The sequence below is a fragment of the Cotesia glomerata genome, linkage group LG7 (assembly GCF_020080835.1).
Source record: "Cotesia glomerata isolate CgM1 linkage group LG7, MPM_Cglom_v2.3, whole genome shotgun sequence".
NCBI lineage: Eukaryota > Metazoa > Arthropoda > Insecta > Hymenoptera > Braconidae > Cotesia > Cotesia glomerata.
The window spans coordinates 17,227,348-17,238,455 of record NC_058164.1 but is presented as its reverse complement, the minus strand read 5'-3'; the positions used below and the strand labels follow the sequence as shown (position 1 = coordinate 17,238,455).

Below are 11,108 nucleotides of genomic sequence, written 5' to 3'. Positions count from 1 at the left end.
TAAATGTCATTGAGACATAATACTGACGTCATGACTACGTCATATTTTTACGTCAGAATCTTACGTCAAGAAGTGTGAAATAATGAGTCACATATGACTCATTCGTGACTTGTATCTTACGTAAATCCTGACATAGCCCAATGTCATTTTGACGTCACATTGACGTAAACGTGTTTACTGGGAAGTGCTCTGTCACCCCGTTAAATTGCATACGATATTACCAAATGGTTATCAAGTAATTTACACTTCTTTTTATTGGAAATGATTGTTTTGTTTTTATTAAAGTTTGTATTTTAATTTTTTTCTTTTTTCGAGTTTATAGAAATATAAATATAAATATTTATTACCAGAACATTACAGACATTTGAAATATATATAATTAATAATGTTAAACAAAAATATCTATTCTATAGAGATGATTTCCATCTGTACGTAGGACTAGCATAGTATATATCCAAGATAGCATATATAATTAAAAAAAAATTTTTTCTTACTTAAAATTTTAAACTTAATATCTACAAACTCCATTATATATTAATTTGTTTTTGCCAAGTTGTAATTTTCATCTTAATTGATTTTATACTACCAACTAATATTTTTAGGTTGTTTGGTAATTTATTATAATATTGCACTGAAACATAGTTAGCACTTTTACACGAAATAGTTCTGTTGCTCTTTGACCATGACATTGACTTTTTTCTTGTATTTACCATTATATCTCGATACTTATGCTTGCACTCATCATAATGTAACATGATCGCACTACCTAAGTAACATGTGCTTGAGCAAGATTTTGGTGCCAGCGTCTTGAGCAAAACCCCTAGTTGCTAGTGTCTTTTTCTACATATGGGTCTTGCTCAAGTTTATTTAAAAAGACATGGTTCAAGATTTATATATAACTAGCTCAAGACATCTTGTGCAAGAATATGAGACAAGTCTAAAGCAAGGTGCATTGAAAAACTTTCTGACGCATTTTTTGTACCAGAAACTCACAACAAAGACTTATCCATGACTTGCTCAAGATTTGCTCAAGATCCGTAATTCTCAGAAATTCACTGATTCTATAGTAAATATAGGAGGGGTAGAATGATGCGGTCATTCGAAAACATTTCATCTTGAGCAAATCTTGAGCAACTCTTGCACAAGTATATTTAGCATGCTTCTGGTGTCAGTTTTTCTCAAGACTTGAGTTATAATCTGGCCCAAAGTTCTTGTACAAGGCTTGTCAATTGAATTTGCTACAAGTATCTGGAGCAAGACCTATAGGTAGAAAAAAACACTATAGTGTTATAACAACTATCGAAATTGAGACCAGATTTGCTCAAGCCTTGAAAAAGATTGCTAAATGGGTAATGATAAATTTTGGATTAAAACTAATGAATTTAACGTATTATTATATGCTCCATCCCAAGCATTTATACCATAGTTAATTATAATTTCAATCAAAGCCTGGTAAAAAATTCTCAGAGTTTTTGCATTCATAATTACACTTAATTTATAAAAAACGAAAATATTAAATTTAATTTTCTTCATCAATTCTTTTGTATGATAATTCCACTTCATACAGGAATTTAGAACTATTCCTAGATATTTACAATATTTTACTCTCTTGAGTTTTTTATTATTTATATAGACCAGAAACATTTGAAACACTATCTGAGTAGCATCCAAAGGTAATATACGTAGTTTTGTAGATATTTAAAAATAGTTGATTAACACATAACCATATATTTAAAGTTTCCAACCACTCGGTAGTTTTTTCTTGTACTTCATTCCAATTTTTACCCGAGTATAGAACCGCTGTTAATACACCTAAAAGTATCTAACTTGCAAGTTGCTGTCAGGTGCATTTTAGACCCTTATTCTCATTCTTACAATTTTTATAAATGTGGTTAAACCGACCACATTTATAATACAAATTTAAATAAATGTCATAAATTACTTTACAACATTGGAACCCAACATACATTTTATACTCGTTTTTTACTACAATGTGATAGATGTCAAGTGAAACTTCCACGATCAGAATGCGTTGTGTTGTTTTATTTTTATATTCTCCAATAACCGCGAAATTGCCATTTATCATAGTAAAATTTCTGTTTTTAATGTCTTCTTCCAAGTCATTTAAGTTCAAATCATTTTGTACATCTAAGATTTTTACCCTTGGTAATTTAAATGCTTGTACCTCAACATGATAATCACTTTTCACTTTTTCACTTAACAATACCGTTGTTCTTTTAACATCCACCTTATTTTTACACTTGATGGACACAACTCCAAATTATTATTGACAATGTTTATTTTATTTTAATTTAATTTTATTTTAATTTCCCTTTGTTTATTTTACTGCCTTCATCAGTGATATAACAGGCTTGTACTATAGAATTTTCGAAACTTTTTTTGTTTCCATACACCACGTTTACACCCTCAAAGTTTCATGCTTTCATTCTTTTGTTTAAAGTACAATGTCGCCAAATGATGTAAAAAAAATCAACAAACAGTACTTGGAACCATCTTACAATCGACGTCGAGTGAGTAGAAGAACAAAAGAACGATGGAGACTTATTTTTAAGAAATCTCGCGAGCACTCGACAAGAAATAAAGATCAAAATCATTGTACTTCTTTTACGCCTAATAATAGTAGATTTGATCTTTCTACGGATTACAATAATCAGTCACCAGACTCCAATAACTACAAGATTACAAATTTCGCGGAAAATGAGGCCCCTTCTCATACAGAAATAAGCGGTTCAGAAAGTTCTTCTGATGATTCTGACAGCTCTTCAGATGAAAATGATAATTATTTAAGTAATGATCACCACAATAACTTTTCAATGAATAATTCTGATTATTCATCAGATAGTGATTCCGATAGTTCATCAGATAGTAATTGCGATAGTTCATCAGATAATAAAGCTAACTGCTCACATGATAATTCTCATTCATCATCTAATCATAATTTTACAAAATTTAATACAGATAAATTTCAAGGTAGTCTAACGATGTTTCCTGAAGCACAATTAACGATAGCAGACGTTATTTTTATGATTACAGTATACTCGGTGCAAAAAAATTTAACTCGGAAAGATGAAGATGACCTTATAAATCTTATAAAAATATTAGCTGGTTCAAAATTTGCATCGTGGAATGCTTCGCAGTATATTAATAGGTTATATTAATTACACATAATAACGGTAAAAAGATGGGAAAGAAATCTGTTAGATGTAAAGATTGCGAACGTGACTACAAACTTACATCAGAAAGCTCCAATCAATTTGTAATCGTTGATCTAAGTTACCAGCTCGAAACTCTTTTAAAAAATGAAGAGATCCAAAAAGACCTATTAAAAACATTGGATGTACGTAACGAAAATAAAATTGATGGTGTAATAAATAATATATATGACTCTCAGTTATATAGAAACCTTCAACTTTTCTCACCGCATACATTGACATACAATATAAATACTGATGGTGCACCACCCTTTAAAAGTTCTAATTGTAGTTTTTAGCCGATACAATTGTATTTAAACGAACTTTCACCTCAAATACGTAAACAAAATATAATTCTCGGTGGTATGTTCTTGACTTCAACTGAACCAGGGCCAAAGTTAATGAAAATTTATTTATCTAAATTTATAGATGATGCTGAAAATCTTATGAAGCAAGGAATAAAAATTACTTTGCTAAATTCAAATATACAAAGAAATTTTAAATTTCATTGTCTTCTAATTTGTGTAGATTCAGTTGCGAGACCTGTAATACAAAATCGCTATCAATACAGTGGTTATTATGGTTGTAGTTGGTGTTATGACCATGGAGAATACAACAGTTCAGCCGTTCGATATCCTATTACAGAAAATGATCCTACGTTGAAAACTCATAAGGATTATGTTAATGATGTTGAAGAAGTAGAAAAACAAAAACGACATATTAATGGTGTAAAAGGAAGTTCTGAATTTTTGCGATTAAAAAATATTGATTGTGTATGGAGTTTCCCTGTAGACTATATGCATGGTGTTTTATTGGGTGTTACGCGACAGTTATGGTCTATATGGACTACTCCAAATACTTCATATTACTTGACGCCAACTGATCGTAAAGAAATCAATAAAAGGTTTCTTTGTATAAAACGACCACATGAAATTCATCGATTAACTCGGCCTATCAAAACTATGGCAAAATGGAAAGCATCTGAGTGGGAATCATGGCTATTATTTGACAGTTTACCTTGTTTAGTTGGAATTTTGAAAAAAGAATGTTTTGATTCATATTGTTTATTCGTACCAAGCATATTTAAACTGTTATCTGGTAATATAACTGAAAAAAATATATTAGAATGCGAATTAGATTTGTTACAATTTGTTGGTGAATGTCAACAATTTTATGGAAAATCTGTGATGACCTTTAATCTGCATTCTTTACTTCATATCGGTCAATCAGTACGACTAAGTGGGCCACTCTGTTCCAGTAATACATTTATTTTCGAAAATGAAATATTTTATTATAAACGTGAAATTAACGCTGCTCATGGCGTTTCTCATCAAATAGTTACCTCAAGTCTAAAAAAAAAATCATATTCGGCGTAACATTGATAACGGTACTAGTTCAGTGATTTGTCGTGATTATTGTAAAAAACTATTTCTTCCCCTAAACTTAACTAATTTTCTACGTACAAATAATGATGCAATGCTTACTGGCAGAGCAAACGAACCAAATGCAAGAATTAATGACCTAATTCGTAACTTAGACATTCCACAAATACACTCCTGCAAAATTTATAGCCGCTGCATTCTTAAAAAAATGATTCTCCGCAGTGTTAAGTACACACGCCCAACAAAAACGGATGACACAGCGATTCAGTTGAAATCTGAAAAAATACTCCAAATTCACGATTTTGTTGTTGTTGATAATACCTGCTATTTATACGGCCGTGAGCTTGTAGTAGCCCCTGCGGAATTCTGTACAGCTCGGTTGAATCATATTTATGAAGTGATCGATAAACAAGGTGGTGAGATATTTGTTAATGCAAATGATTTAGAAAAGAAAATAGTATTCTTTTCAACTGGAACCAAAAGTTATATATCATTTTTACTAGATCATTTGGGAACCTGATTAGATGAAAAAAAAATTTTTTTTTTGTGTTAGGAATGCAAAACATTGATCGTACAAAAATTGGTTTAAATTATTTTATTAATAAACTATTAAGAACCTATGCATGGGTTTTCTTTATAAAATGTAATGTTCTCAATGTAACTTGAAAAATACATATTCTTAATGAGAACTTTCCAAAATTTTCAGTCAATTATATGTTCAGTTGTTTGTTAGATAATCTGATGAGCTTTGTATAACATTTAATTTGTGATTAAAATTTAAATTAATGATATCACCGTTCATCTTTGTAAAATAGTTATGTTAAATTTTTATGTCACTTTTATTTCATTATTTTTATATTATTATTGTACGTTTTATTCAAATTATTGAAAATTAAAAATAAATATTTGATTCTACTTAAAATAAAAATATTCAAATTCAAATACTTTGATAAAAGAATGAAATTTGAAATGATTAAAAACGATTGGAAAAGATCAAAATGATTTGATTTAAATACTATTTAAATATACATTTCCCACTGAGTTAACCCTTTAGAGTCAGAGGATCTTGAAACGTCTTTGCGTGAGAGTAGTGGGGGGAGCGCAAATCCATAGTAAGACCCAAGAGTGGGGTTTCAAGGTCAGACTCTAAAGGGTTAATCTTTTCAAATATATTTTTTTGATCAAGGTATTGATAATTATAGTATCTATCGTAAGCTACTATTATTGTATTTACTCAAAATATTAATTAGTGCACTTTACCGAAAATCAAATGTTAATAGAATTACTATCTAATTAGTTTCATTCGTCGTTTTTTTAGGCAGATTTTATGAAAATTCATCGACAGCATTGATCCTTATGCCGGAATATACCTAGAATTTCATTTTAATATCTCTGATATAGTCAAGTAAAGATAAAAAATTTTATATATGTATACAATATAACGCGGCATATTACCGGGATCGCGGCTACAGTTCTGGACGAATTTTTCAAAAGTCAACGAGTATATTGTATCTCAAATCTTAACTAATTTTAATTATAGTCGTGGTAATTTATAAACGGGTAATCTTTTTGAAAGTTAAGCACTACTGTTCCCAGAAAAAAATCTTTAATTTGACTTATAAAACTGTTACTTTGTAATTATTATGAGTGATTTTTGAAGGTTCACAATATTTGTATTTGAAAAAATTATCAATTATCAATTTCTTTGTTTTAATTTTTAAAATTTGATGCAATGAACATAGTGATTAAGTAAAAAATGAATACCTTATTTTTAAGAATAATTTTATCAGTTCTAGGAAATGCTTTTTTCAAAAATAAATAATCTTTTTATATTTTCTGAAGTTATTTATGAAAGAAATCATAGTAATTGTGTTTTCGATGATTTAAGAAAATTAAAGTGATCATCATCTCTAAAGAAATTGATTAATTTCATTTTTTTCTGAACCCATCCAAAATAGTCACTCGAAAAATGAGTGTGTGAAATTATACTAAGATTGAAAGAAAAATTTTTAAAATTGAAAATAAAGTAGTTAGAATTGAAATGAAGTGCTCAAATTCTTAGTGTTTTTATTAATTTTTTTAGTACATAGAACAATATTTTGCTGTAAGAGCAAAGACAAAGAAATATTCGTAATTTATGACTAATACGCATACATATACAATGGAACATATTCTAATTTAATAAATACAATTAATAAAATTGTGATCAGTGTCGCTGTGCTCCAATGACACAATGCGCAATAGTAAAATTTAATAGGAAATGTTTACAGTGTACTTATATCACAACATCAATATCGTCGGTAAATCGTTATTTCTCGATTTAGTTTGTATAATTATATTAATAGAATATTGTTACAGGAAATGGAGAAAAATTTTACTGAAACTAAGGAAAACTGTCAAAATGCAAGTAATTTGCATTTTGATCTAAAAGGTAGTCAAGTCGAGGCTGAAAGTATGTCCACCAATGGAGCTACAATAATGGAGAAAGACTTGAACATTCCTAAGAACGACCCAAAGAATACAAGCTTAAAGGTAAGTCACGTTGTATTTATATTTTCATTGAAAGAAAATATAATCTTAATGTCAATTTTTATAGCGTGACGGTAAAAAGTTTTTTATACTGTAATATTCACTTTTTACAAATATGACAATCTCATCATTACGAAAATTTTAATTACAATAATATGGATTATACTATCCTTACATAATTTTCATCCCGAAATGATAATTTTTCAATTGCTTTCTTTATCATCAACTTTGATTTTTATCAATCTTGACCCTCACTGTTTTTATCTTTATATATTTTATATAATAAATAACTATAACGCAATGTCGTATTTCTAAATTATTACAATTTTAGAAACTCAAAGTTTTGAACGACACTCTATTGGAACAAAAATTCAAGTATGCCTTAAAAGAATCTGCTAAGGTATTAATACTGATTTGCATGAATTAGAACGATGTGGCTTGAACTATAATTATTTTTTGATGATAATAATTTTTTTTCTCTTTTTAATGTAGGATCTAACAGAGACAACGAGTGAGATAGGAACTGTAAGTACGCCTCCATTTTCTCATGAACATGCTATAGACAAAGAACAAGAGAAAATTGTAGTCGATGACGTAACCGAGAATAAAGATTTCGATTCGGATGCAATGAAACAATCTGAATGTCGTGGTCATCGACGCAAAAAGAAGGAAAAAAAATCAAAAAAAAAAATAAAAAGTAAGATCAATTACATAAAAAGTTTAATATTTTTTGTATACAGACGTGTATGATTTTTTCGCTATTTATAAATAACTTATTTAACCGAATATTTTTACAGCGTAAACTTGATGCCGGTGTGGGTGGAGACCAGTTGTTGACTCAAGTGATAGAAACTGACAACCAGGATTTGCTGGAAACTAATCCACCTAAAAATGATGTACCTGCTATTCAAAAAACACCAAGTGATCTAAAAGAATCAACCAATTCAGCAAAGGCAGAAAAACCGCGAAAAAAGCGTAAAAAAATGATAAGAAAATGTTGGTAAGTTGAATTATTAATTGCAATTGGTATTTCAATTATATTATACTATACGACCCGGTATGTTCAAAAGTTGATACAAAATTTTTATTTACATCAAATGTAATGTAAAATAAAAATTTTATTTACTGATAAACTAATAATAGATTTTATTAATTGTCTTGAAATTAAAATTTTTTTTTTTTTTGACAACTAACCAACACTTTTTTTTTAATTTCTGAAACAAAACATACCAAAAAGATCGGATCTCATTTCACATACACTGATAAAAAAATTGACTTGAATCAAGAGCCAAATTCTTGAACCAAGAATTCCATATTGAAGAAAATGATTTTCTTGAGTCAAGGAAATAAATTCTTGACTCAAGAAAATTTTCTTAGACCAAGAATAATTTCTTAGCTCAAGAATTTATTCTCTTGACTCAAGAAAATCATTTTCTTCAAAATGGTATTCTTGGTTCAAGAGTTAAGCTCTTGAGTCAAGTCAATTTTTTTATCAGTGTATAGGAACATTTTATATTGGAAAACTAAATTGTCGTTTTTAATATTTTCTGTTATTTATTATTTATGTTTGTCACCGTTTAAACTTTCCCTGAACTTCCAAAAATATTTCAAAATCAGTATTAGCGATTAATTTTTATGAATATAGATTATATATCCTTAGAAGTAAAATATAAAAATCATCATCGAAAGCATATAGTTTATTATATCGAGAAATTCAACGTTTTTAAATAACTAATTTACTCCTCCGTGAAATTTGAAAAATTTATTAGCTTAATAATTTTTTGCTAGTTAACTGATTAACTTAAACATCTAACTAGTCTTTTTCTAGACGCATAGAGGTATAAAAAGTTCAAATTGTAATGTACGTCATACACCATACTTACTCACCATACTGAATATAAGCTATAAATTATCATTAATAGATCTACGTATATTTCTGTTATATAGTTTAATCTACTTAGATCCACACAAATATTCACAACTTTTCTTCATTATATGATGTAGTAGATTTATGTAGATATAAAACATTTCTTCTTGAGAATGCAACAATATCATTCCTATTATTTCAGGAAACTTCAAAAGTTGAAGTAGAAGTAAAATTCCTGAGAGAGGCAATGTCTAGTTTAATCGAAAATTTCAACAATTTTCAAGAGTATGCCACGTCAAAATTAGCTGCAATTGATGAAAATTGGTGACAGTTAAAAAGTAAGATATCAATTTTTAATTAAACTAAAAATGATATTTATATAATTTGCTTGGTCAGGCCAAATGCACATCTCTGATATATTCATTTTCTCATAAAAAATTATCAGTTCAACATAAAAAAATTAGGTAGACGGTAGATCCGAAAGGGCATTTCTGCAACTTCCCGATAATTCCGTGCCTAAGCGCTTAAAATTCCACTTATGACGATTTTCAACTTTTCGAGCTTAAAAATATAATTTGTGTGTCATTTCGAACTCCCCGAGCTCAAAAGTCCGATAAAAGTTCAATAAAACACCATTCTTTAAATTTTCAAACTGCAATTACCTTTGAATGAATAAACGAATTTTCACGAGGTTCGTAACATTCAAAGCAGATATTCGAATTCTATAATTTATTTTTAGACACAAATTGATCAGACCGAAAATTTTGGAGAAATTTGAAAAAATTGACCTTTTCCGAATTTTCTCGCCAACGATAACTCACAAACAAATCAACTGATTTGAACCGGCCCGGCGGTGATCGATGTGGTTTTTTAATGATAAGAGGACAGTTGACCCTGAAGGCCATCCCTGCAAATTCCCGCTCATTTTGTACTTAATAAGAGCCGGTCCCAATGATTACAGCTTTTGATTGCTCGTCTAAATAAAGAAGATTTTCGAAAAAAACGCTCAGCTACGTAATAGATTTTTGTATTATCTATTTTATAGCTGAGCGTTTTTTTCGAAATTCTCATTTATTTAAGAGAACAAACCCAAACTGCAATTAGCTTTATCATCATGAGTGCAACAAGAATAGTACCGCTTCTCGCCGTGAGTGCGACGCGAGAAAAAGAAGGGATAGGCACTTAAGCGCTCAAAATTACACATTACGTTTTTGAGCTCTTCAAGCGCAAAAATATGATTTTTGTGTCATTTTGAGCTCTCCGAGCTCAAACTCTAATAGTAGTTTAATACAACACAATTTTTTTAATTTTCCAACCGCAATAACTTTTGAATAAATTACCCGATTTTCACGTGGTTGGCAACATTCAACGCAGTTTTTGAAGCCTCATAAAGAATTTTTGAGTATGAATTGGTCGAACTAGGAATTTCGGAGTGATTCCGAAAAAACACTTTTTTCGGTTTTCTTTCGACAACAGTAACTCACGAACAAATCAACCGATTTTGACCGGACTGACAGCAATCGACGTGGTCTTTTGATGTTAAGAGCTGATTAGTATTTGGAATCTATCGATTAAGCCGTTTAAAAGTTATTTCACATAAACCACATTTAAAAATTTTTTTTTGTAGTTTTTTTTTTGAGATTTCTCAAAGTCTACCGGTCCGAATCGGTCCGAATTGTATTTAAAATATAAATTTGGTCAAGCCTTTTCGAATGACGCCAACCGCAATGAAATCGGTCAAGCCGTTGAAAAGTTATAAAAGGGTTAGATACATACACATACACACACACACACACACACACACACACACACACATACATACACACATCTCGTGTCGGGCTTGCTGGGTCCCGCATCGGGCGCCTCCCCAGGTGGCGGATAGGGGAATGCCCGGCATATCTGCACGTCAGATGCGTCGGGTACCGAGGAAATAGAATACTCGGGGTGGACCAAAACCTAGCAAAAGATGGTATGGAAATGTCAGAACAATTTCAAACATCGTCTACGCTGCAGAGGAGGGATACCTCAGTGCCGGCGAGGGAAGGCGTACAAACGGGCCTGAACTCGTCGTTATCAAGCGACCGTTTGAACAGTGGAGTAGACCCCATGGCTCTGCTG

The 11,108-nt window shown here is 30.3% G+C and overlaps 1 protein-coding gene across 1 annotated transcript; it reads left to right on the top strand.

Annotated features, from left to right (window-relative positions):
* Positions 1–6,867: 6,867 nt before the first annotated feature.
* On the top strand, positions 6,868–9,328 carry LOC123269594. Its single transcript, XM_044735429.1, has 5 exons — positions 6,868–7,126; positions 7,455–7,523; positions 7,616–7,820; positions 7,921–8,123; positions 9,193–9,328. Exons 1-4 carry the CDS (start codon positions 6,956–6,958, stop codon positions 7,923–7,925), a joined length of 450 nt encoding a protein of 149 aa, XP_044591364.1. The 5' UTR covers positions 6,868–6,955; the 3' UTR covers positions 7,926–8,123; positions 9,193–9,328.
* Positions 9,329–11,108: the final 1,780 nt, after the last annotated feature.

Coding starts and splice junctions, on each gene's coding strand:
- LOC123269594 (XM_044735429.1), top strand. CDS start 6,956: ATGGAGAAAAATTTTACTGAAACTAAGGAAAACTGTCAAAATGCAAGT. Junction 7,127..7,454: donor CAAAGAATACAAGCTTAAAG/GTAAGTCACGTT, acceptor TTACAATTTTAG/AAACTCAAAGTTTTGAACGA. Junction 7,524..7,615: donor CCTTAAAAGAATCTGCTAAG/GTATTAATACTG, acceptor TTTTTAATGTAG/GATCTAACAGAGACAACGAG.